Below are 27,964 nucleotides of genomic sequence, written 5' to 3' on the forward strand. Positions count from 1 at the left end.
TACTTAGGCTCTTGTATGAAAATTGTTTTTAGAGACATTTTCTTTGTCCTTATTTTCTTTGGCCCTGAGTGGGGGATATGTTTATTTGTTTTTTCCTCATTCAAATTGGAAACTATATCTTAAAAACTGGAAAGAAAGAAACATTCTCTACCCAGCTCTGCATTGACAAGAGCTTGTAAAATGCCACCTCGCTTGTCACAGGGGTGTGAGGGTCTCTGTGGGCCACTCTGCGCCCCCCACCCCCGCAGGCGCCCAGCTCGCAGGAGTCAGGCACACCTGCTGGCACACTCCAGCAGCTCCATCCGGATGGCGATGCGGACGTGCCAGCCCAGCGGGATCAGCCGGATGAAGCGGGAAATGATGGGCGGCCGCAGCAGGTTCTGGACTGTGGAAGTTCTGTCCGAGTTTCCATAGAAGACCTAAAGAAAGGGGTGAAACCCTGTCTCCGTCACAGCCAGGGAGGGAAAAGGAAGACTGACTCCTGTCGGGAGCTGGCCCCGATTTGTAACTGGAAAATCTCAGAAAGTGCTTGAAGTACAGAGAATTTGCAGATGCCCCCACAAAATCTGATCTTGACTGGTTGTTGGCACCTATACACTCCAGACCTCTCTGAGTCTGGAGACATCTAGAACTGCACTGTCCAGTATGGTAGCCAGTAGCTACATGTGGCTATTTAAATGTAAAGGACTTCAGCCCTAGCCGGTGTGGCTCAGTGGATGGAGCATCAGCCTGCGGACTGAAGGGTCCCGGGTTTGATTCCGGTCAAGGGCGTGTACCTGGGTTGCGGGCACATCCCCAGTAGGGAGTGTGCAGGAGGCAGCTGATCGATGTTTCTCTCTCATCGATGTTTCTAACTCTCTATCCCTCTCTCTTCCTCTCTGTAAAAAATCATAAAATATATTTTAAAAAAATAAAATAAATGTAAAGGACTTCAAATTAGATAGCAATTCACTTCGTCAATCACAGCACCCATGCGCAATTCAAGTGCTCCATAGCTGATATGGTTAGTGGCGGTCATATTGGACAGTGCAGATATTAACATTTCCATCACTGCACAGAGTTCGTTTGGATGGCGCTTATTTTAAAAATTGCCTCTTGATTTTGCATTTTAATTCTTTGCATTTTGACAAGAATTTTGAAAATGACCACATCACACAAGAGGAATGTTCCCATGTTCCAAAGGTATCCAAAGTGGAGCTCAAGTAAAAATTTGTGAGCTGGCTCTGCAGTCGTGAGTCATGAGCTAAAGCTTAATGGTGAGTCTCTACATTGATACAAATAGCAAGGACTTTCTACACTTGGGAATGTTTTTTAAAAGAAAAAAACAAACTAGAAGGAAGATTTGCAAGGAGGAGGGCAGGGCCCAGATAATAGAGATAAAGGGTTTGTTTTGTGGTTTTAAGGATATAACATGGCATGATGCAGTGGGTGAAGCATAAAAGGTGCAGTGGATGTTTGGCTGTATTTCCAAAGAAATCATTCTTTTCAATCTTTCCAGAGTCCTAGTGTTCTGCCCGACGTCACTAGAACATTTCATTCCCTTCTGGTATTATCTTCAGAAAAAATTGACCTCATCCATCCACAAAACAAGAAGGGCCTCATATGCCATGATCTTACCTTTCTTCCCAATAATAATGTCCCACATCCCCTTCTCTACCCTATTTGTGCCCTTGAACCTATTCAAAGCAGCAGCCAGGTGAAGAGGGAGGATGGGACAGGCTCTTCCAGATCGCACAAGTGCCCAACAGGCACTTTGCAAAGAACCTCAAGGCCTTCAGAAGCACAGTGCTTGAAAAGAATTCCCATATCTTTTTGAAAAGCCAACAAGAACAAAAATGGAACAAAATGTCCCAAGTAGCAAGCTGATTTTACCTATTGTTCAAACTCCTTAAAATCTCAACCCATGAATGTTCTTGCTATACAAATTGGCATCAGAGAGTACAAAGCCTTCTGATTTTCAGCTGCACATGTCTACTTAATGTGGTTAAATGTCCAAATTAACTGGGGGAAGTCCTCACAGGTATAAGGGCAGTTAATATTTCCAAATAGCTAGTAAATTTTTAGTTCATCATAAATATACATTATAGATAGATAGATATAGGTAGAGAGTTGTGTTCAGTCTATGATGAACAAGAGTTGGGTCTTGTTGCTCAGTGGTTAGTGGCATATAAAAGTTTAAGGACCTCTGTGTCTGCACTGCTAGAGTCGTTTTAAACATTTCTATAGTTTAGTGGCTAACTTGCTGGGTTGTCCAGAACTTCCCAGCTGTAGGTCTCAATCAGTACTAAGGAGGAGCCATATCTACATCAATGGACCAGGACCTACCTGCATCAGTAATGGATCATGTCAGACCTATGCAGCAAAGTGTTCAGCAATCCAATGAGTTTGGAATAGTCCAGATAGTTGGCTTTGATTATTCAAGCAACTATATGCTGATATGAGAATTCAGACAAAGATTTCTTCTGCATGCAAGAGTGACACTAATTTGCAGACAATCTACTAGGCACCAGGGATATAACAAGAAAGACACCTGCCTTGGGGTCAGTGCCCTGACAGAGGGCGGCGACAGGAACACAGGGATACAGCAAAGAAGAGAGTCACAGAGAGTGTGAGCTAAGGTGATTTGGGGTAGGCCTGACTTACCCGGTTGTTTCCAGTCTGGTCCTTATAGTAAATCCAGTTCAGGCTCTCATCGGTCCTGTACTGCACACTGTATTTGGTCATCCACTCATCGATGTCACAACGACCCTGGGTGAGGATCCCTGAAATCACCTTGACCTCCTTCAGATCTATCTGTAACCACTGGCTGCTGTCCTGGAACTTGGAGAGCCAGGCACACCTGCCAGGGACACAGAATCAGAGGAGCTTTCCCTGAGAGTGCCTCCAAAGAGCCTGGAAATGCCGACTTTTGAGGGGATGCCAGCACCTGAAGAGCCCCCCTCCCCCGCTAAGCTTGGGTTGAGCTACAATCTGTGAAGCACCCAGAGGCTTGTCTCCAAGACGTGCCCAGCCTCTGTGACATCCTCTTTCTCCCTGAGCCTCTACCACCCAAGTGAAAAATTGTCAGATTCAACTAATTTGTCAAATAAATGCCTTCAAATGGAGCTGAAATTACCTTTGGGGCGTGGTTGAGCATGTCTTTCTTCAATGCATGGTTATTGCACCCATCAGCCCCCTTCCCTTTTCATTAGTCTCTCCTGATGTTTCTTTCACCATGAATCTTTTGTTTTTCTTTAATATCACTCATCACGCTCTTCATACATATCTGCATCTCCTTCATGTGCTATCATGCGTGGCTTTCAGGGAGTGTCTACCATGTGGAGAACAGTGAGATGAGTGGCTCTGGGAGGGCTTTTGACAGTTACAAGCTAACCAACCTTGAGGAACTGATTTGTTTTGTTAGCTTTATCCCTCATAAATTGTGGAAACCTATAGCTCCCCTGCTTTTTATTGCGTATTAATTAGCTTCTCAGAACTCAGTCCTCGGTTGCTTTCTCTTCTAATTCCAGACTTGCTCCTCAGGTGGCTCTGACTTTCTACTTCCACCCCAAACCTTTTCTAAATTCCAAATCCTGAGAATCAATTGCTAGCTAGTCAACCTCTCCCAGGTGCCAGAGCATCTCAAATGAAACAAGTTCAAAAGTGAGTTATGAATTATCCCCACCCGAACCCCTCCTTCAATGCTATACATCTCTCTGAATGCAAGCCCTGTCTTTCCAGGTCTTCATGCCAGCAACCTGAGAGCCATCCTTGACCCCTTCCTCTCTGTCACCTTAAACAGCCAATCCATCTATCGGCTCCATCTCCAAGTGTTTGTCAGTCATTTACTTCTCTCCATTTCACTGCTACCACACTAGCCCTCAATTGTTGCCTGGACTGCCACCATAGCTTCATTAGTCTTCCTGGATTAACCTTGTCCCCAACTACACAGCTCTCCCCACAGGAGCCAGAAGATTTTTTCTTTTCTTTTTTTAAAATACATATTTATTTCAGAGCGTAAGGGAGATGGAGAGATAGAAACATCAATAATGAGAGAGAATCATTGATCAGCCACCTCCCACACTGGAGATCAAGCCTGCAACCTAGGCATGTGCCCTGACCAGGAATTGAACCGTGACCTCCTGGTTCGTAGTTCAATGCTCAACCACTGAGCCACACCGGCCGGGCAGAAGATTTTTTTTCTTAACACAGATTTGATTGTGATGCTCCTCAACTTCAAATTTCTCTGAGTCTGCTAATTGTCTCCCAATAGCCTCTTCCCATCTCCCTTTGGTAATAGAACCCCTGAGTTTTATCTGGGCAAATGGCCACCAAACAAAGATCACATTTCTTAGTATTCCTTGAAGCTAGCTGGGCCATCAGACTAAATTTTGGTCAATGGGATATGGGCAGAAGTGGCCAATAGGGTTGTCTGAATCCTTAAAGGAAAAGTGTGTGTGCTCTGTTCTCCTTTTCTCTCTGTTGACTAGAATGTGGATGTGACAGTGGAAGCTAGAGGAGCTAGCGTCCAAGATGGGAAGCTTCATGTTAAGGATTACAGAACAACAAGGTAGAAAGAATCTGGACCCCTGATAGCACCCAGCTGCCATAAGAACCCTAGACCACCTAATGAAACTTTTAGATGAGCAGGAGACACACCTCTACACTAAGTCTCTGTACTTTGGGGTTCTTTGTTACAGCAGCACAAACCTGCATTCTAACTAATGCACATTCAGGATCCTCCCATTATCCCTAAAGTGAGGACCACACTCTTTAGCATGACTTAAAAGGACCTGCGTGATCTGATTTCTGTCTGCCTCTCCAACTTTGCCTTGCCTGTGCTCTAACCTTGCTGGCCTTCTTTGCGGTCCCTATCCATGCCCTTAAGTGGTCTTTACTGATGGCCTTTACACCTGCTGTATCCTATGCCCACCCCTTCACCTGGCCAACTATAAGTCACAGGTTAAATATATTTCCCTTAGAGAGCTCTTCCCTGGTGCTTCAAATGGACCAGGTGTTTCTCCTCTGTCTCCTCCACAGCACTCATCACACTTACTAAGTGATCACTTGTGTGATTATGTGCTTAGAATCCTTGTCCCCCACTAAATTGTGTGCTTAAAGGCCAGGACTCATCCACCTTGTTCAGTGCTCTATCCACAGTCCTTGGCACATAGAAGGCATTCAATCAATGTTTATTGAATAACTAAATGCATTTTGTTTCACTCATTTATTACAGAGACCTACTTTTTCAAATCACATGGAAAAAAAATCAGCTGAGCTGCCAGGCCTGCTTACCCAAAGCCTTGACTGTTGAGCCGGGCCTTGTTGGCAGTCCACGACGAATACCAACCCATGTACTGCTCCGGGTTGGAACAGGTGATCTGGTCTGGTGTAACCTCCCCTGACTCGAAACCCAGGGGTTTATGATAGGGGCATTCTGGGAAAGGAGAAACAATGCACATCAAAACACTCAGATTGCATCACAATACTCAACAAACACGACAGACCAAAATGACAAATCAAACCATCCCGTCTGAAGATGAAGTAAAGGAATTGCTATAGAGATTCAGGACATTCGTAAAAGCATGGCAGTGGTTGGGGGTAGTTTTGAGAAATAGTTCACCTTCTTCACAAACAGACCTAAAAACCAAGAGGTTTGCAGTGAAATGTCATACTTAAATGCCATACTCTTTGTTTTCCTCATTAATACATCAGCCATACTGTATGATGACATCAGGGTCCCTAATTGTCCTTGGGCAGCATGTGGTGGCAATTATTAGGAAAAAAACAATGGTGAGAGGCAGGAAGGCAATTATATATTGAGACTGAGTTCCTCCTTGTAAATTGCAGTTGTCTCACTAGTCTAATGGGGGGGGGGGGAGGTGAAATGTGCTTGAGTGACTTTCGAATAAAGAACAGTAGGAAGGAACTGCTTTTCTCAAATAAGAATAGCCAAAGCTCGTTCTTATATGTTAATTATCTGCTGCTTCTCATGTATTTCCTCTCACATTTAGTGTTGGTTTACCTGGTCAGAGACTGCCAATTGCCATCCAAGTATCCATTCTCCCCTTCTTTTTCACTAAAGAACCCTAATTTTGTTGGGGACAGCAATGTAGCCAGCTGCAAAAACAATCTTTCCCAGACTTTCTTGCAGTTAGAAGTCATGTGATACAATTTCTGACCAGTGAGATATAAAAGGATGTTTGCTGGGGATTTATGTTCAGGTTTTGCTTGCCCTTCTTTCTAACTGTTGCCTAGAAGCAAGACTTAATGGCTGGTACAACAGTAGCCATCTTGCACCATGGGGATAAGGCCAAGGGAATGGCAGAGACCTCAGCCCTGATATCCTTAAGCAAAACCCTACTCCTAGTCTTTTTACCATGTCAGTCAAAACAAAGCTAATTCAATAACCCACTATTTAGGGGGCCTCTTATTTATAACCAAACCTAGTTTCTACTGAATTACTATCTATCTATCTATCAATCTAATAAAGAGGTAATATGCAAATTAACTGTCACTCCAACACACAAGATGGCCACCCCCATGTGGTCAAAGATGGCCGCCCCCATGTGAACACAAGATGGCCACCACAAGATGGCCAGCAGGGGAGGGCAGTTGTGGGCAATCAAGCCAGCAGGGGAGGGCAGTTGGGAGGGTCCAGGCCTGCAGGGGAGGGCAGTTTGGGGGGACCAGGCCTGCAGGGGAGGACAGTTAGGGGTGACCAGGTGGCATGGGAGGGCAGTTAGAGGCAATCAGGCCAGCAGGGGAGCAGTTAGGTATTGATCAGGCTGGCAGGGGAGTGGTTAGGGGATGATCAGGCTGGCAGGCAGAAGCAGTTAGGAGCAATCAGGAAGGCAGGCAGGCAAGCGGTTGGGAGCCAGCAGTCCTGGATTGTGAGAGGGATGTCCAACTGGGGTCCCTTGAGGGGTCCCAGATTGGAGAGAGTGCAGGCTGGACTGAGGGACACACATCCCCCATGCACAAATTTCGTGCACCGGGCCTCTAGTATATATAAGAGGCTAAGCAACCTTCCAACCAGCTGGTAGGTATGACATGCACTGACCACCAGGGGGCAGATGCTCAATGCAAGAGCTGCTGAGCTGTGGTGACTTGGCAGTGGCGGTTCTTGGGTGACGCACCCCGGAACCAGAGAGGAGGGAGTCTGATTCCTCACAGGGCCACGCAATTCCACCTTTGGCCATGGGTTATGTTGTTGCTGGGGCACTGTCAGCCCCGAATCTGGATTACTGCATACTTGCGTTTGTGTTCCACACCCTGTACAACAGCAACTTTGCAGAGTGCCCTCTCACACTCTGGGACCCCTTGGGGGATGTCGGAGAGCCAGTTTCAGCCCGATCCCCACAGGCCAGGCCAAGAGACCCCAACTGCTGGAGGGACCCCCGCTCACTCTACAGACACCCTTCGAGCCCCGGTGCTGCCCCAGGTGTGGCAGGCCGGGAAGGGACCACAGGAGATTGGCTACAGGACGTGTCCAGCCTGTCTCGCCCAGTCCGGCCCCGCAGGCCACCTTCTAATTAATTTCCTTTCAATGTGCACGAATCCATGCACCGGGTCACTAGTAGGAAATAAATCAACTTATGCAAATACATTCTCCTAGTTTTCTGATTGTGAATGATAAACTTCAAGTAAGGTAAATCAAATTATTTTTTTCATGTGTAAGTTTGGGTTCATATTGAAGAGCTGAATATATTTACTGGGGTATCATCACGTTACACAGTAAAATGAGAGCGAGTTCTTTCTAGAGACTCATTTTCACAAGTCAGTGAAACTGAATGAAGCATGAAAAAGCTTCAGACCCCCTGGGGTTGGGGGTGGGGGTATGAGCCTTTCTACCCAATGCACCAAAAAAATAGGTCCAACTTCCACCAGTAGCTGCAGCTCAGTGGGGCTGCGGGTGAAGGTATAGCATTTGTAGTTGATCAAGAACCCAAGGCTTCAGGGGCCTATTAAAATGTCAATTCCTGGGAGAGGGAACAGGAACGCTTTATGGGCTACACGCACATGCCTTGTGTGGCCAAATCATCAAGGGAGCTTCTTAAGAATGCAGTTTCCAGGATTTCACTCCCAGAGTGGCCAATTTTTAACAAGCACACTATCAAAGTGCACTGTGGAAGCCTTAGCCTACCACAGAAGGCATTTTGTTGGCTGGTGGATTCATGGGCCTAGTGCCCATGGCTTTGAGGGCTCCTCCACCTCCTCTACCCGCCTCCGACCTGGAAGACAAACTTGGGCCACCAGATAGAGGGACAAGGCTCCAGTGTCAGAACGCTGGCTTTCAGTTGGGCCTTGGTGGTTACTTAAATTCTAACTGTGGATATCTCTAACTCCCCTATACCCAGAACCTCCCTTTTCTTACTCCAGGGCCACCAACTTGGAGGGAGGAAGCAGAGGGGAAGAAAAAGCCATTGCCACCTCTCCAAGAACTTTATTCTTAGCATTTCGATCTTTCTCTGTTTCCCCTCATATCTCTTGCTATTTCTTCCCAATTACCCATCTAACAGTTAAGAGTGTGGGCTGTAGACATGCAGGGACCTGGCCAGGAGCAATGGCCTTGGAGGCCTGTGAAGACTTGTCCAGACATGGATCTTGCCCACACTCTCCAGGGGAAGTGATGATCTCACCATTCCCATGGTTTCAGCAGGCATGTGGGAGCCAAAGCCTGACTTCCAGGCCCTATGAGTATTTTCCAGGTGAATAGTTCCATCTGTGTGACCCAAAGATACTTCATAGCCAAAACTGAGCCCTTCAGCATGCAAGCCTCAAGCCTGCCCCTGTCCAGTGCTCCTGTCTCAGGCTTTGGTGCCTCCAACTACCCAGCTGCTACACAGAAACTGGGTGGTTTGGCCCAGGGCACAGAGCAAAGACTCTCTGATGGGTCTCAGCCTGCGATTCACCTGGGGCGTTGCAGAAGTGCTGGTGTTTGGGCCAGACCCCCAGAGAGTCTGATGTCATTGGTCTGGGGAAGGACCTGGGCGTGGGGTAAAAGTACAGGTCATTGTAATGGGCAGCCAAAGTCAAGATTGCTGGTATAGAGCCAATGCAACCTGGAATTGAATCCTACTCGCCCTCTGAGTTTAGGCAAGCTGCTCAATGTCTCTACTTCAGATTCCTTGTCTATGAAAGGAGCACAACAGTAGAACCAGCCTCCACAAAGTTGCTGTGGGGTTATGTGAAATAACGTTTGTAAAGTATAAAGCCCATAGTGCCAGGTCAAAAAAGCAGCAGCTCATATTGGTAGGATAGGGTAAAATTGTGAGAATATAGTCATGTCTTCTTGAGTTTGGCATGTTTGTTTTTCTGATGAAGAGTCTCTAGGGAAGAAATCTAACAGCCCGCCCTATATCCCATGCTGTCCTGCTCCCATCATCTCTAAGAAAGAGGCCAGCTTCATGTTTCTAAAGGTTTGGGCTCTCCTTGCCCCAGGATGGAATAAGCAATGTGCACATCTGTGTGTGTGTGTGTGTGTGTGTGTGTGTGTGTGTGTGCGTGACTTGAGAAAGAAGCCTGTTGGCAACAAAGCATCTCACAGGCTTATAGATTTGGAAGGTCTAGGCCTCAAAAGGAATCAGCTGATTTTCCCAGAGGAGGAGATGGCCAGGGGCTCTGGGCTTTGACTCTTGCTAAGTTGGGTCAGGTCGGGGGGCTCATGGTAAGGGCCTGAGTTTAGCCGGGAAATGGTGCCTCTGATGAGGCTGGACCAGGGATGGAGCCTGGGAGCCCTGAGCTCTGGATACCTTCAAGAAACTTGGAAAGGTTCCCAGGACTGAGTTTGGTTCAGAGGGGAAGCTGTTGACCTTGGAGTGGGGCTGTAGGCTGGGCAGAGAGCCTACTACATAGCCTGGACCCAGGCCCTGCCCCAGGCAGCCCTTGCAAGCCCATGGTATGGGTTCATGTAGTCCAAAGGGGAGAGAAAGGACCTTCTACAATCCTTTCTTTAGACTCTTCACAGGCCATGGCAAGAGGGGACTCAAACTAGGATTATCTGAATTTGGTAAAATAGAAACTGTAACATTCTTTGTGCTCTGTGTGCTGTGGAGTGAATTGTAATACAGTTTCTTTATTATTTTTCCTGACTCCTTCTTTTCCCTCCTCCTCCTCCTTCCATGGTCCTGGCTGAGCTGCCTTCAGGTCCTCATGCAGGCCTGGAGGCCTTCCCTTGAGACTGTTCCCTCTGCCTATGACAGTCCTGCCCCCTCTTTTCCCCCCTTTACCTCTACTCATCCTTCAGATTTCTGCCCACCCTGAGCTAGGTAAAGGATTCCAGGTACTCCCAGGCACTCTACACCTGTCACTTGTCTCTCTTCTTGTGATTATTTAATCATCAGCAGCCCAGTCAGTCTTTCTCACCATTCTATCCTCTGAGCCCTGCAGAATGCCTGCACATGCAGGTACTGCATAGATGTTGATCAGATGGATGGATGAAGGATGGATGGATGAACAAACATCATCACCCCCCTCTTGGGCAGCCACTGGGGATAAGCAGAGAAAATTGCAGAAACAGGAAGCAGTGAGCTCAGGGAGAAAGTAGAAATTAACTGACCCAGAGACATCCCACTGGCCTATGTCTATACTCATTTTACTCTTAAGGAGAAAACCAAATAGTTTGTGGCACAAGTGGCTCTTGTGAGCACTGATGTGATATTTAGATGGATAAAGGCATATTCACAATGTGCTGCTAATCCAGACTATGGATATTTAACATACTAGCTTTTCTTATTGAGTAGATAATTTCTCAATCTGTAGGCATTCAGGCCAGACCTGCTTATAAAAGATGTTAACCTAAAGGGACACAAAGGGAGTTGAGGGACATTCTTGTCAAGAAAGATGTGAATATTATTATGCATGGGTATTAGACTTGAATATTTATGACAATGTAGTAGAATATAAAATAATATTTACAGAAGAATAGAATATAAATTTGAATATAATATAGAAATATAGAATCTGGATCTGGAATACCAGTAAAGCATCGAGTCATTGGATTTCTTATACTCTGATACCTTCCCTACCCTATTCCTGCATCTCAGAGTGTCCAGGTAATCTTGACTCAATTGTGGAAATGACAGACCTTTGAGTATTTTTAGTAGTGTTAAGATGAAGATTAGGAGGCCACAATGCACCCAGCCTTCTGCTCTATGGGTGGGACCCCTGGGCAGTAAGGACCAGTGTGCACCTGGGAGCTCCTTTTTGGCAGCTATGAATGACCTTCCTGTCCTCCTGTGCTTTCTAGGCTCTTCTTCCTCCCTAAATCAGAGTATGCAGAAAGCCTTGAATCATAGAGGCCAGGGACACCAACATCATTACCGAAGTTCTAATAAGGATCTGAGGCGCTGTGGGCAACTGACTTCTGGAAGCTTGTAGTCCTGCTTCCCTGAATCATATCTTTCATGGAAAAGCTAATTAACACCAACGAATCAACCATTTAACACCAAGGTTGTGTGTTTTCTTTCTTGGAAATATATGTGTTGTTATAAAAACAAAAGAAAACAAACAAAAACAATGGGGAAAGAAAGAATAGGTAAGCTAAAGAATTTCTGATTTCAGAACCTCCAGTTCATGACTGTGTAGGGGAGATAGCTTTGGGGACCCAATTGTCTTCACATTCCTCAAACACAAGGCCCTTTCACAGTTGATTAGGTCAATGAATCCAATCTGCATAAATAATCTCTTTTCAATTTCTTAGAAAGAACTTCCTTGGAATGGAATTCCAGTAGCCTCCTGTCTCTAGTGAAGAGAACATTTGTTTTCACTAAATGGTAAACTCCTCCAGGGTGGAGACAATTGCCTTCATTTTTGTCTCCCCATCAGTATCTGGCACATAATAGGCATGTGATAAAAAAGGGGCGGATTATTAATGAGGGTGCATCAATATTGACTGGGAAGATCATACCAACACATAATGGCTACAGGAGCTCCGGTCCAGTGGGAGAAGCCCACTGAACTAAACAGCACATAATGCTTTCCTCACTATAGGGACCCCACTGTTCCCTTGTAAGACTTAGTAAATAGGAAAACGGTGGCAGTAAAAGCCATTGTAGACTCCCTCCTTCTCTCCCCCACAATTTGCTATTTTAATGCAAATTTAATGAAATAATGAAGAGAAGCTCACAGGCATACACACAAACCTGTCTCTCCCGGAGCTATTATTAGGCGATTATGTAAAGTAGATGACGTTACAGGCGCTCTGTAACCCTGGAGAGGGATGGCAAGGACAGTTTCATACCAAAGAAGCTCTGAGCCTAGAAAGGACTGAGCATTGCAAATATTTGCGGGCCTCCTCAGCCTCTGAAAGCCAGAGTGTGAGCTCTTAGAAAGCAGGAAGAAAAGGAGCACCAATTTGCCAAGTACAGCACAACGTGCTTTAATGCCTCATCCGAGTTATTCCTCATAACAACTTCTTGGAGCAGGGGTCCACAAACTGTGGCCCTTGGGCCAAATAGTGTGCACTGCCTGTTTTGTAAATAAAGTTTTATTGGCACACAGCCATGCACATGCATTTACATGTTGTCTATGGATTCTTTATGAGCAACAATGGCAGAATTGAGGAGTTGAGAAAGCATGACGCACAAAGCTGTAAATACTTATTGTCTGGCCCTTTACTGACAGAGTTTGCTGGCCCCTGCCTTAGGGGAAGGTAGGCATTCACATTAGTCAGGAAAGGTCATGTTATGCTGCAGAACAAACCGTCCAGAAATATCAGAGGGTTAATACAACAAAGATTTTTTTTCCACTCAGGTGACTGAGCCATTGTGGGTGGGCAGGGGTTCTGCTCCACAGAATTTCCTAGGCACTCAGGCTGAGGGACAAGCCATTTTCTCAAGCAGGAAGATGGAGAGCTGGAGAGTTGAGGACCAGCAGCCCTTAAATGCCTCACTTTGGAAGGACACTGCTCACTTGGGCGGGAAGTGCTAATATGAAGCCACTGATTGTGGGTGGAGGGGAGGCTGGAATATGGGGAAGTACATGGCTGTTTGGTGAGCAATGGCTACCCAGGCATAGTAGCATTGATACCATTGTAATTAACTAGTTATTAATAACTAGAGGACCAGTGCACAACATTCTCTCAGCCTGGCCTGTGCCCTCTCGCAATCCGGGGCCCCCAGAGGGGTCCTTAGCACTGCCACAGAGGTGAGAGAGGCTCCCGCCACCACCACTGCGCTCGCCAGCTGTGAGCCTGGCTTCTGGTTGAGTGGTGCTCCCCCGGTGGGAGTGCACTGATCACTAGGGGGCAGATCCTGCATTAAGCATATGTTCCCTGGTGGTCAGTGTGCATCATAGCAACTGGTCGTTCTGCTGTTTGGTCAATTTGCATATTAGCCTTTTATTATATAGGACTAGAGGCCCGGTGCATGAAAATTTGAGCATTGGAGGGGGATCCCTCAGCCCAGCCTGCCCCCTCTCACAGTCTGGGACCCTTCAGGAGATGTCCTAAGCCGCAGTCTGGCCTCCCTATACAGGAGGCAATGGGGCCAATCAGGGGAAGGTGCCACCCCCATCACCCTGCCACTGCTACTGCCTCTGGCCTCCCTCTGAGGGAGGCGACCAGGCCAATCAGGGGAAGGTGCTGCCCCCATCACCCTGCTGCTGTTGCCACTGCCAGCTGCCCTCCTTGGCCCTTGCAGCTGCTGCAGCTTTGCTCAGAAGGATGTATGGAAGATGCCTGGTCTATCCGGTCTAATTAGCATATTACCCTTTTATTAGTATAGACTAGAGGCCCGGTGCACGAAATTCGTGCACGGAGGGGGGTTGTCCCTCAGCCCAGCCTGTACCCTCTCCAGTCTGGGACCCCTCGAGGGATGTCCGACTGCCCGTTTAGGCCCGATCCACCTGGTGGGATCGGGCCTAAACGGGCAGTCGGACATCCCTCTCACAATCCAGGACTGCTGGCTCCCAACTGCTTGCCTGCCTGCCTTCCTGATTGCCCCTAACTGCTTCTGCCTGCCAGCCTGATTACCCCCTAAACACTCCGCTGCCAGCCTGTTTGCCCCCAACTTCCCTTCTCTGCCGGCCTGGTCACTCCTAACTGCCCTCTCCTGCAGGGTTGATCACCTCCAACTGCCCTCCCTTGCAGGCCTGGTCCCTCTCAACTGCCCTCCCTTGCAGGCCTGGTCCCTCTCAACTGCCCTCCCTTGCAGGCCTGGTCCTTCTCAACTGCCCTCCCTTGCAGGCCGGGTGCCTCCCAACTGCCCTCTCCTGCTGGCCATCTTGTAGTGGCCATCTTGTGTCCACATGGGGGCAGGATCTTTGACCACATGGGGGCAGCTATATTGTGTGTTGCAGTGATGATCAATCTGCATATTACTCTTTTATTAGATAGGATAGAGGCCTGGTACAGGGGTGGGGGCCAGCTGGTTTGCCCTGAAGGGCGTCCTGGATCAGGTGGGGGTTCCCTTGGGGCGTGGGGCGGCCTGAGCGAGAGGCCTGTGGTGATTGGCAGGCCGGCCATGCCCCCTGGCAACCCAAGCAGAGGCCCTGGTATCTGGAATTTATTTTCCTTCTACAATTGAAACTTTGTAGCCTAGAGAGGAGCCAAGCCTGGGGCTCCCTCCGAGGCCGGCAGCCATTTGTGTTGGGGTTATAATTGAAACTTTGTTGCCTTAAGTGGGTGAGCCCGGCCAGGGTGTGCGGAAAGCTTTGCTTCCCCTGTTGCTGCTGGCAACCCTGGCCTGCTCTCTCAAGCTCCATTCTGCCGCCATTTGTTTGAATTTGTTTACCTTCTATAATTGAAACTTTGTAGCTTGAGTGGAGGCTTAGGCCTGGCAAGGGCAGGCAGAAAGCTTAGCTTCCTCTGTTACCTAGGAAACCTTGCTCTCTGTGGCTGTAGCCATCTTGGTTTGGGTTCATTTGCATACTCGCTCTGATTGGATGGTTGGAGTGGCTTGTGGGTGTGTCAGAGGTATGGTCAATTTGCATATTTGTCTATTATTAGATAGGATAGGAAAGGAGCAAAGGTAAGGCCAGACACTATAGGCATGTCATTTGGGCAGCTTCACCAGGAAGCTGCAACTTTACACTCCCCAAGGGTCCAACAAAGAGAAGATAGATGCATGCCCACTAAAGTTGGAGGGCCTAGCGAAGGTGCTTGCTGTCAATCACACCTGGAGATAGAGATGGTCAGCCAGAATGGGTGTGGCCACTGCAAGGGCACGAAGATTTGGGATACATAATCTCCTAAACCAGTGGTCGGCAAACTCATTAGTCAACAGAGCCAAATATCAACAGTACAACGATTGAAATTTCTTTTGAGAGCCAAATTTTTTAAACTTAAACTTCTTCTAATGCCAATTCTTCAAAATAGACTTGCCCGGCCGTGGTATTTTGTGGAAGAGCCACACTCAAGGGGCCAAAGAGCCTCATGTGGCTCGCGAGCCGCAGTTTGCTGACCACGGTCCTAAACAAATGAGTTCCCCCCTCTTGGCTCTCTTGGGACTCCTGTGACTTTGGGCTTGTGGGGCTCTTTTGCTCCTGCTTCCCTGCATTTTCCCACATGGCCCACAGCCATGGAGACCCCCCAAAAAATGGACTAATGGACTGTAAGTCCATTACTGAACTGGACTCTGCTCCAACATGGAAAGGAATTCTGGACACTGGCTCTGATTTTAGCTCTACTGAAACCCCAGCTAAACTTCTTCTATGACTGGACTAAGGGAAATGGGACTTTGGAAAGGGGTATAATTCCATGGAAATAAAGTTTTCTACCATATCTCATCCTCCCGTGGGGACCTCTAGAAATGCTCCTTCCAGCAATACCTCAAGAATCCCACTCCCACTAGCAACAGAAGACGAAACATATTTTTCTCCTATAAAAGCATTGCCTCCACTTGATAGAAAAAGGGCAAAGTGGCAGCCCCAGAGTTAATAAGTGACACAGCCAGGACTCCAACTCTGGTCTTTCTGGCTCAAAAGCCTAAGCTGTTCTCAAAACTCCCTGCCACCTACCATTAATTTATTTTCAATTAATTATCCATTAATCTCTTTCAATGGGTCCCATCTTTAACAAGGACATCAGGTCAGTTTAGTGGATCAGTGGCCATGTGACATTTGAAGCTCAGAGGCCACTGGAGAAAATCGAGAGTGTGGCATTCAGGGGTTTAATTCAGCTGGATTGAAAGAAAGGAGAAACAGGATGTTCCCAAGGACAACCCAAGGGTCTGGTGCCCCAAGGAGAGGGGATACTCACTCACCCGGTATGCAGTCTAAGGAGGTGGTGCCCGCAGACCACAGGGTATTGGCACCTCCTTGGCAATCGCACTTGCACACTTTGTGATACCAGGGGTCCTCACCCTCATCCTGTGGGAAGCCAAAGAGGCAGAGTGTCAGAAAAGTCAGGGTCAAAGGTAACTGTGGTCAGCACTACTGGAAAAGCTTGTGTTCAAAAACCGTGCTCATCATTACTATTGTCTACAGCTGCTTTCACACTGCAACAGCACAACTGAATCATTACTCCAGCCTTAATGCACACAGTTGCCGCTCATCTGTGAGTCTAGACCAGTGGTCGGCAAACTGCGGCTCACGAGCCACATGCAGCTCTTTGGCCCCTTGAGTGCAGCTCTTCCACAAAATACCACGACCTGGGCGAGTCTATTTTGAAGAAGTGGTATTAGAAGAAGTTTCAGTTTAAAAAATTTGGCTCTCAAAAGAAATTTCAATCGTTGTACTGTTGATACTTGGCTCTGTTGACTAATGAGTTTGCCGACCACTGGAGATAAACAAGTTTCTGCACTGTTGGTGACCAGTTAATAATCTCACAGACACACTCATGAAAGGGGCAACATTCATCCCATTATAGTTGTCTTCAGGGGTTTGGGGCGACTCAATCTAAGGTCGGGCTTCTTACATCCCCTGGATGTCCCTTTTGGAGATCCAGTTTTAAAAGGCACTGGATTCAACATTACACCATCTGAATTAAGACGTGGTTTATTTGAACTCTCTCAATGAAACATGGAACTTGCTCAGATAAAATGTGCTATTGCCACACCAGAAAAAATATCTTTAAAAGTACATTTTAAAAAGTCATAGCTCTAGCCATTATTTTTGGCTAGGAAAAGCTTCAAAAACAGTATCCATGTAAATCCCAGCCTTCTTACTTTAACATACCTCAGTAGATGATAATCCCAGCGTGGCTGAGCAAGAGGACGAGAGGAAAAATCAAGTTAAAAAAAAAAAGAAAGAGAAATTCAACAAAATGATACATTACATGGAAAAGTGAAATGAAGTCATATAAAAGTTAAAGCCCCTTCTTAAACTGATGGTTCAAAGCTGTACTATCCAATGCCCTAGCCACTGGTTCTGGTGGCTATTTGAATTGAACTTAACTAAAATGGATAAAATTAAAAATTAAATTCCTCAGTCACACTGGCCACATTTCAAGTGCTTACCGGACTGGCCACCTGTCACTAGTGGCTACTGCGCTGGAAAGCACAAGTACAAAGCTCTTTCATCATCGCGGAAGATTCCGTTATACAGCACTGGCTTAAAGCACCAAAGCGCCACGTCTCATTTTCAACAAAAGAAACACCTTCATTTCTTTTCTGATTATAAAAGCAACACATACCTATATATAAAAATCTCAAACAAAACCCAAGTGTAGACAGCAGGAAATAGAAGTCCCTCCTTAACCACTTTCCTATCTAAAAATCAGATCTGATTACCCCAAAATGCTTTCAGATTGTTTTACAGAGTAAAGGAATGGTCTCATCTTTGTCATCACAATGATAAAACTCTTCTTCAAGTCGTGCCTCTATTTAAATAATACATATTTACCCATTCCACAAGCCCCTTTTGCGTGCCCATTGTGGGACTGGCACTGTGCCAGGTGCCTTCTAAAATGGAAGCCTCACTCTCTGCCCAGGATGATGCACATGGTGAATGGTCTATCAGGTTAGGCACAGGCTGCAGTGTGAGTCAAAGGAGCATATCTTTTTAAAAAATATCTTTTTATGGATTTCAGAGAGGAAGGGAGAGGGAGAGAACAAGAAAGAAACATCAATGATGAAAGAGAATCATTGGTCAGCTGCCTCCTGCACGCCAAACACTGGGGATTGAGCCCATAACCCGGGCATGTGCCCTGACTGGGAATTGAACCATGACTTCCTGGTTGATAGGTCAATGCTCAACCACTGAGCAACTCCGGCTGGGCAAGGGGGCATATCTTTTAGCCTGGGCAGATTCAGGACCACCCCTCACCTGCGTCACTAAACTGCTATCTCTCCTCGGCCCTCATCCTCTGGTTATTCATTTCTAGAGACTCTTTGGCCTATCCGCTACCGGCAGAACTGGCCCTATCAGGAAGCAATGAAGGTTAGGGAGCACCATCTTGGCAGGAGGCCAAGCCCTGTGCTGGCAAGGAAAATCACTAATGACTTCTTTTTTTTAAAAAAAATATATTTTATTGATTTTTTACAGAGAGGAAGGGAGAGGGATAGAGAGTTAGAAACATCGATGAGAGAGAAACATCCATCAGCCGCCTCCTGCACACTCCCTACTGGGGATGTGCCCGCAACCCAGGTACATGCCCTTGATCAGAATCGAACCTGGGACCCTTGAGTCCGCAGGCCGACGCTCTATCCACTGAGCCAAACCAATTAGGGCACCAACGACTTCTTACTTTCATATTCGATGGACTCTTTCCAACACTGAGCTTATGTCTTCGTGGTACAATATAGGGTGCTGTCAGTCCCTCCCATCGTCCTACAGCCACAGCTTCTGGTACCATTCTGAATAATCCTCCTCAGTCTCTCTTGAGAGCTCTGCTTCCTCCCTGCCTCCATCAATGTTGCTAAACCCAAGATTCCAACACTTGCATTGAATGGCTTCCTGGACATCTCCACATACATTTCTCTTACTATGTAGAACTGGCTACAACCAAGTGTTGGCAAGGTCATGGAGCAACCCGAACTCTCATATGGTGCCAGCAGGGTATATTAGTAAGTTGGTCTAACCTCTTTGAAAAAGTGCTTGGTAATTTGTACCAAGGCTGGTCATACCGCATATGTGCCCTATGAACCAGCAATTCCACTCCCAAGTACTAGTATTTGCCCACCAGAAATACATACATATGTTCTCCAACAAACAAAAACATGTACTAGATTATTCACAGCAGCAGTATTTATAGTAACTCCAAACTGGAAACACTTATATACCCATCAAGAGTAGAATGGATACCTGTGGTAGATTCACACAGTGGAACACTGTACTGCAATGAAAAGGGATGATCTATACACAATATGCTGCATCTCACAATGTTGAGTGTAAAGTTAGGTGCTAAAGTGAACATACCATATGAATCCATTTAGCATGCACAAAAACAGGCCAGAGTAATCCATGCCACTAGCCACAGGGTCCTGGCCACACTTGGGGTAGGAAGTGGCAGGTAGGAAGCCCAGAAGTGGTGTCTGGTAATGTTCTGTTACTTGATCTGAGTGCAGGTTACTTGAGTGTGTTTCATGGTAAAAATTCATTGAGTTGTACACTTACCTGGACTCCTTTGTATGTCTATTGTACTTAAATAAATGCATGTAGGTTATATATTTTTAAAAACTTTTTAAAAAAACCAAACTCATTATCTCTTTTGTTCAGATTGTTCTTTATTTCTTAGCCTACTGAATGGCTCCACCATCTACCTATTACCCCATTCAGAAGCCTGGGACTCCTCCTAGTCACGTCTTTTTCCTAACCACCCACACCCGGTGTCTACTAGGGGACTTCTTTCCTCTCCACCCCCACTGTCACTTCCCCTTTCAGACTCTGTCCTCTCTCCCCTGGATTCTCTCCTTGCTAAAGAGATAACTTGCCTCATCCATTCTTCGTGCTGCCGATGGAATGGAATGCAAACCTGATTTTGTCACTTTCCTGACAAACCCTTTGGTGGGTCCCTCTGCCATGGTCTGAGTTCCACCTCCGACGTGTCTTAGTTGTATGACTGCATGTCTGCATATCCTCATTCTTAAAATAGATATAAAAATTTATCTTTTGCCCTCTGTACTACCTGCAATTCATCAAAAGTGCCAGGCTGTTTCCTGCCTCCGTGCATTTGGCCTCAAATGCCTTCCTCTCCCAACTTTTCTGCCCTCTGAAGAGGACTTTTTCTGTCCCACATGTAGAATCCACCACTTGTTCTGGCCTTTGTGTCCCACCTCTTTCTTGTCCACAGATGTATCTAAGCACCTGTACAATTATAGAAATTGATATAAACGATAGCTGGTAATGACTGGTCCCAAAGCATTCATTCATTTATTAATATTCATTGAGCATCTACTATATTCCAGGCTCAGCTTTAGGTGCTGGAGATATAAGTAAATAAAATGGGAAAAACACCTGCCCTCATTGAATTTATAGTCTAATGTGGGGAGTGGGAAATAATGAATGAGAGAATGAACAGCCCGAGGTGGGTGGGTGCTTGGCACGTCATCTCAGGGAGAGATGATGGTGGCATGGCCCAAGATGGTGGCATGGAGGTAATGAGAAATGCCTGGATTGTGACTGTCTTTGGAAGGTGGTAGCAATAGGATTACCGACAGGTGCTGTGGATGCAAAGAAAAATGAGCTGCCTGAGGCCTGAGTGACTGAGAGAACAGAGCTACCATTTACTGGGGAAGGAGGAGGTTCCAGGGGAGCAGAGATTTGGGGGCAATGGGGTGGAGATCTTTCCTTTGAGAGGTCAAAGGGACACCCAAGTGTTGAGGTTGAGTGGGCAGCTGGCTAGAAAGTTCTGAAGCTCAAGGGGAAGTCCAGCTGAGCTGGTAGTATCCATTCTCCTCACAGTTAATGTGTACATGAACCCATAGCCTCATTCCCACAGCTGCTCCCCACAGCTGCTCCCCAAGAACAGCACAGTAGATGAGCAGTTGGCACCTAGTTTATCTGGGGACTGTTCATCCAGGAGGCACGCAGCTCCACCCCATCTTCAAGAATAGCTGGGATGGCTGAAATGCAGAAAGGCCCTGTCAGTTGGGTAAACATCAATTGTGCCAAGACCCTCTTTTGGGGGACCAAATATGAGGTGAGTGATCACTGACAGTGTCTCCTTAATAACCAAATCAATTTGGCCCAGAGGCCATGTCTGTTACTGAAGAGAGGCTATGCAGCTGTGCAACTGAGAAAACCCAGAGTTCAAATGAAGCTCAGGACCTGTCCCGTTGCCTCTGCAATATCTGGTCTAGGGGTGGGCCCTGCATGGGCTCCACATCCTGCAGAAACAAAGCAGAAAACAAAAAGGAAAGGTCAAGGAGGTCCCGCTACTGTGTACCTGGGGAGAGAAAGACCTAAGAGGAAGCCTAGTTTTGGAGCCACTTCCTGTGTTCACTCAGAGGTTGGGTAGATTTCTGGAGTTTTCCATCTTTCCAGCTCCCCTCTCCAGAAAGCAGTCTGGGGTTCTGAGGCACCAGGTCCTTATGGAAATGAGCAGAGAGATAAGGGACAAGAAGCATTTTACAGGAAGAGCTGTCAGCAAGGGAGCAGCAATGTGGCTGCTGTAGTCCCCAAAATGATTAATCACAAAAGCTGGTGAACAAAAGCAAAAACATGTTTGACTACAATATCTTATAATAGCAGGAGCTAAGCAAAACTTTGCTCTGGTCGGGTAGCTCAGTTGGTTAGAGCATCATCCTGATATGCCAAGATTGTGGATTTAATCCCTGGTCAGGGCACATGTAAGAAACAACCAATGAATGCATAAATAAGTGGAACAACAAGTTGATGTTTTTCCTTCTCTGTCCCTAAACAAAGTCAGTAAATAAAAAAAAAATTACATTGTTGGAATAAGCAAAAGAAAACAGGCCAGCCTTTAAAGGAAAAAAAGAATAAAAGATTTAGATTATGTGGCTTTGTGTTTTTCTCCTTACTGGCACTGTTTTTGAGATTCCTCCACAGGTTATGAGTTTCCACTAGAGCAAGCATGTCAAACTCGAGGCCTGCGGGCCGCATGTGGCCCACAACAAATATTTTTGTGGCCCAGCCAATATAACGGTATGTAAGAAACGTTTTAATAAAAATTTCGTAACTTAATTTTTACAATATCCTGTTATACATAATCTATACTAATAAAAGGGTAATATGCTAATTAGACTGGAAGACCTTCTGGATGTCCTTCCGGACAAAGCCATAGTGGCGGGGCTGAAGCAGAGGTGGTTAGGGGTGATCAGGCCAGGAGGGGAGGGCAGTTGGGTGTGATCAGGCCAGCGGGGGGTGGGGGGGGGCAGTTGGGGACGATCAGGCCGGCAGGGGGTCAGTTGGGGGCGAGCAGGCCCGCAGTGGGGGGCAGTTGGGGGTGAGCAGGCTGGCAGGGGGGGCCAGTTGGGGGCAAGCAGGCCAGCAGTGGGGGGAAGTTGGGGAGATCAGGCCAGTAGGGGTGGCAGTTGGGGGCAAGCAGGCAGCAGGGGTGGACAGTTGGGGGCAATCAGGCTGGCAAGGGGGGGCAGTTGGGGTGATTAGGCCAGCGGAGGGGGGAGTGTTGAGGGCAAGCAGGCTGGCAGGCAGAATGCTTAGGGGTGATCAGGCAGGTAGCAGGCAGGTGAGCAGTTAGGAGCCAGCAGTACCAGATTGCAAGAGGGATGTCCGACTGCCGGTTTAGGCCCGATCCCTCGGCCCTAAACCAGTAGTCAGACATTCCCCGAGGGGTCCCAGATTGGAGAGGGTGCAGGCCGGGCTGAGGCCCCCCCCCCATGCATGAATTTCGTGCACCAGACCACTAGTTATTAATAACAAACTATGACTGATTACTATAATCATGTTGCATTAATTTCCCTTACATGCCTCACGCGCAGGTGCACCATTTCTCCCCACTAATACCAGCAGTGAATATTTTAGAGCCGATGGCCACGTCATTAGTCTTGGACTGACTTATTTGGTGTGCACAACAGGAAATATTTCACTTTCGGAGAACAAGAAAAATAGCTTTATTTGCATTACACTTATTAATTTGTGCAGTTATTCAGTGTCTGGTAAGTTAATGTTCAAGAAAAAATATTAATTTTTATTAAAATTTTCTATTATTTTATGTTAATGATGACTCGTTTATTTCAGCCCTTTGTCTTCAGCATGTCTCTATTGAAATAAACCCATGTTTCTATGAAAATTGAAGCTTTTGTTTTTTTTGCAGCCCACAGAAACTTAAACCTTGCTTATATGGTCCGTGTTAGCCTTTGAGTTTGACATGCTTGCACTAGAGCATCTGAGATGTCTGCCACTCACCAATTTTAGAGTCATGCATTCTGCCCTTTTGCCCAAAGCACCACGCCATAGGGAAACACTTATCACAGCAAGGAAATTCAAGGCATAGCTAATTTACCTTGCAAGCCCAAGAGGAGAAGTATGTATTGGATGCACATAGGAAAGACTCTTCTAGTCTCTTTGATTGGATTTCACTAAATGCAGAGCTTTCCTTCCCATGGAAACAGATGAAGCCGAGGAGAAAAGTATAAAATTATGAATGATAAAACTGTAACCAGCTTCCAATCTACTTGAAAACAAGAATAAGACATGGGAGAAAAACAGTAGGTTGAAATAATGTCCCTTTCCATGAAGAAGAAAGAAAGAAAGAAATTGCTTCTGGTGTGAAAATGTTACTATTTTAGGCGACAGGCATATTCATGGGTAAATCTGACATCTGTACCTGCTTCACACAGATGAACCTCAAAAACATATGCTATGTGACAGAAAAAAGACCATATGTTATATGATTCCATTTAAATGAAATGTCCCGAATAGGCAAATCTATAGAGACTGAAAGTAGATCAGTAGTTGGACTAAGGAGTGGCGGGCTGGGTGGAGGGGGGTAGTGGAGAGTGGGGAGTGAGTGCTTAATGTCTAACAGAATTTTTTAGGAGTGATGAAAATGTTCTAAAATTAGATTGTGTACTCTACAAATCTGTAAATATACTTACTGAAAACCATGGAATGGCACACTTTAAATGGATATGTAAATTACATCGCAAGCAAGCTGCTTTAAAAAAAATCTGCTGTCCCTGATCATTGACATACTAGCAAAGAGGACACTTACCTGTAAGATGAAGCTTGGTAATCTTTTTTGTTTTTATATAATAACCATGAGCAATTAATTGACTGATAGAATTTACTAAGGATGGGTGTTTTTAAAATCCTTGCTGGCTTTGAATCCAAAATGTACAATGTGAGATAAATCGAAGCCTGCTTCAGTTATAAGACATAAGCAGTGCTTTACTCTGATGATTAGTGCATTCCCAAGTGAACCCTCATCTAATGCGTATGTGAGGTCAATCCATTTACCTTATTTCACTGTAGTAAAGAGCCACTGCCGCCGTGGAATAGAAACAGCAAAGAGTAAATGAGACAAAGAACCTTTGTCTTCAGGTTCCCAGTGTGCAATAGAATACAGCTTTCCCATGTGCTTTATGTCTTATCCCTCTGTCTGGATTGCAAGCTGATTCAGTGCAGTCATTTTATACTGTAGTTTTTTCTCTGCCTCCTGGAGCATCCCTCTAGCTCAGGGTAGAGCACTGGCCATTTTCTGCTGGCTTCTTTCCCTCCATGCCGCATGAGGATGGAGGGCCTTGGTTAGGTGGGTAAGAGAATTTACACTTCTCAAGCCTACCCACTGGGCCATATTCCATTCCACTCAGACAGATAAGATTCTCTAAATGTAAATCTCTGGAGCTCCCTAGCCATGCACAAAGATTGGTAAGCAATAGAAGCTTAACAGTAGAACAGGAATGAATGCAGGGCTCTGTGCCTCCTGACAGCATGTCTTTTATTGCAGATATCCCCGAAATGAGCAGGTCTAATTTAAAAATAGGTTGGTACAAGAGGTCCCCAGTTCGATTCCCGTTCAGGGCACATGCCTGGGTTGTGGGCTCGATCCCCAAGTGTGGGGCCAATGCAGGAGGCAGTGCAGGAGGCAGCCAATTGATGAGCTTCCTGTCTCATTGATGTTTCTATCTCTCTATCCCTTTCCCTTTGTCTCTCTCTAAAAATCAATAAAAATATATTTTTTAAAAATAGGTTGGTAAACTTTTATAGTATTTCTTCACATTTGGGGGGATCACAGGACAGGGTTGTTAAGACTCAGCACGTGTTTGGCCCATAGCAGGTACTCAGGGATGGGTTCTTGAATGAACAGGCAAATGAATGAATGGATAAACAAATCTCAATGACAATCACAAAGAGAAATCTGAGGATGAGCCCTGTGAATATCTGAGAACCAGAGGTATTGGGATCTAAGCCTTTAAAGGCTGTTTAGATGTTCTTGCTGAGGAAAGGTCAAAGAGAAAAGGGAAAACAACAAAACCACGAAAGCATCTTAAACTGTTAAGAGTTATTGAGACAGTCCTGGCCTGTGGGTTCAGTTGGTTGGGCATTATCTGGTGCTCCAGGCCAAGGGCACATGCCAGGTTGTGGGATTGATCCCTGGTAGGGGGCATGCAGAAGGCCAATCACACATAACAATCTTTCTCCCTCCTTCCTCCTCTAAAAAAAAATCAATAAACTATTATCCTTTTATTTTTTTAAACAATTTTTTATTGATTTCAGAGAGGAAGGTAAAGGGAGAGATAGAAAGAATAATTGATAGGCTGCCTGCATGCCCCACACTGGAGATCAAGCCCGCAACCCGGGCATGTGCCCTAACTGGGAATTGAACCGTGACCTTCTGGTTCACAGGTCAATGTTCAACCACTGAGCCATGCCAGCCAGGCAAGCTATTATCCTTTTTAAAAATGTTCTTATTGATTTTAGAGAGAGAGGAAGAAACATTGATTGAGTGCCTACAGTCAAACCCGAAAACTGGGTATGGCCCCTGACTGGGAATCCAACGGGCAACCTTTCCATACACAGGACGATATTCAACCAAACCACACCAGCCAGGGCAATAAACTATTCTTTTTTTTAAAAGTTACTGGGGCATGTTGCAAGGAGAAAAAAGCAGACAATTAGTCTGAATGATCTCTATGTAGAATGATGATGTTGGGATTATATCTTTACAAGTCTTTCCAAATACTGAAAAATGTGACTAACAAAAAGCTATGTGATTGGGGAATCATGAAAGTGAGTACCACTAAAATGTGAGAGGGTAGAAAGGAGAATGATTTAAACCAGGAATTCTGAGTCTGCTTGTGTGAGTTTTGTCATGTCTGTCTACCAGGTCATTTACAGAGTGGAGAGGCCTCCTCCTCCCTGCCCTCTTTATTTATTTTCTGTTACACACATAAATACCCAATGACCATAAAGAAGATATTTTGTTCAGAATTAACTAAAAAAGAAATCCTGAGCTGATGGGCCCTTGAGAGTTGATAATTTAAAAGTTGAATTGGTTGACATTTTAGATATTTGCCTTTAATTTCTCCTTATTTAAGCATATCACTCCTGCTGGGACCATATTTAGCCATTTAAACATAATTTAGTGTATTGAGTCTTTGGGGGTTTCTGACTGTCAGTTGGATTATTCTTTCTATTAGAGTCCAGTGGTACTCAGCATGTTTTATTAATCCACATTTATTTATTTTTATTTTTTAATCTTTATTGTTGAAAGTATTACATATGTCCCATTGACCTCTTCTACCCCACCCCCGCCCCCCATGTTAATCCATATTTAAACTAGGGTGACCTCACGTCCTGATTTGCCTGGGACAGTCCTGGTTTACACCTGTTGTCCCAGCAGAATTATTAATAGCAACCTCTTCTACTCTCATTAGCGTCCTGGTTTGGAAGATTAAACCCTAACCCTACAATCACTCTAGCCGTGACTCCTAAAAATTTACAAGAACATGTCACACTTTCCTACTAATTGTTGAATTTGTAGCTATTTTATACAATCTCTGAGACCCTTCCTTCTTTCTGACCCATTTTGAGCATCCTTTGAACTTCAGAAGGCTCCTCACAAAGCCAAAAAGCCAGCGGTGAGACAGAGAGAACCGCATCCACACAAAGGCAATGTTGTTCATTAATAACACATATTAATTAACATGCTTTGCTAGTTAATAATATTTTAATTATTTAGGTTGCATTTCTATTAATCAGCTATATTATTAATTCAATTATATTAAGTGTTTAATGAATGCTAATGGTTGGCTGGCACCTACCTTCATAGCCAAACAGAAGTAAGAACAAGAAGCCTTCTATCTTGAGTGGCATTCTCCCCTTGTCCTTGGCTGCAGCTCTACCTTATCCAAGTGGAAGCTTCCCCAGGAGCAGGAGATTAACTTGAGCACTGGCCTCATTAAGTACCTTATGCCATTTAGTTCTTAGGGCTTGGGCTGAGCCCCACCAAGTTAACCCACACAGTTACCTGCCTTAACAAGGAAGTCTTAGACAAGAATCTAGTGTCTACTGAGGTTGGTTTAGCAAAGGAAAATATTGTTTTTATTCTATCTTTAAATGTAAGGGAAGCACTGGGGGGAAATGGAAACTGGAATCAGAAGACCCAGGTCTTAATTCTTTCTCTGTCATCATCTTCTAGTGGGTGACCTTGAGCAATTTCCTACCAAGTAAGCACTAACCTTTGCGAGTTCTGTGAAAATGACATGGATTCCCCTCTTAGAAAGCAACTTGGCTTCATGTTCATATCTATTCACTCGGGGAAATACTAAAATGGCTGTGTTATTTATAATAACAAAGAGTTGGAAACAATATACATGGCCAAGGTTAGGGGTTTCAGTGCAACAAGGTAGGGTTAAAAGCAGGTTCCCAAGCCAGACGGTGCAAATCCCAGCTCAACCATTTGTTTTGTGACCTTGGGCCAAGTTACTTAAGGTCTCTGGGCCAAGTTGAAATTAAAAATTTCAACTTTTTGATCTGTAAGGAAATGATAATGCCTACTTCATGGAGTTAGTTTGAGAATTAAATGGGATTATATATGTAAAAAGTTCTGGAGATCTTTTTCACAACAGTGTGAATATAATTCACATTACTGAGCTGTATACTTAAAAATGGTTAAGACGTTAAAAAGATAAAGTTAAAACTTGAAACGACTGTAATAACAGGGACAATCACATGT

General features: G+C 45.5%; 1 protein-coding gene across 1 annotated transcript; it reads right to left on the bottom strand.

The window, feature by feature from the left end:
- Positions 1 to 266: 266 nt before the first annotated feature.
- Positions 267 to 27,102, bottom strand: RS1 (retinoschisin 1; the record flags this gene model as incomplete). The annotated part of the gene is made up of 6 exons (XM_079765495.1): positions 267 to 419; positions 2,644 to 2,839; positions 5,275 to 5,416; positions 16,185 to 16,290; positions 17,098 to 17,123; positions 27,051 to 27,102. The coding sequence occupies 6 exons, from the start codon at positions 27,100 to 27,102 to the stop codon at positions 267 to 269; spliced, it is 675 nt and encodes a 224-aa protein (XP_079621621.1).
- Between the last annotated feature and the right edge of the window lie 862 nt (positions 27,103 to 27,964).

This window comes from Cnephaeus nilssonii (genome assembly GCF_951640355.1).
Source record: "Cnephaeus nilssonii genome assembly, chromosome: X".
In the NCBI taxonomy this organism is placed as follows: Eukaryota; Metazoa; Chordata; class Mammalia; order Chiroptera; family Vespertilionidae; genus Cnephaeus; species Cnephaeus nilssonii.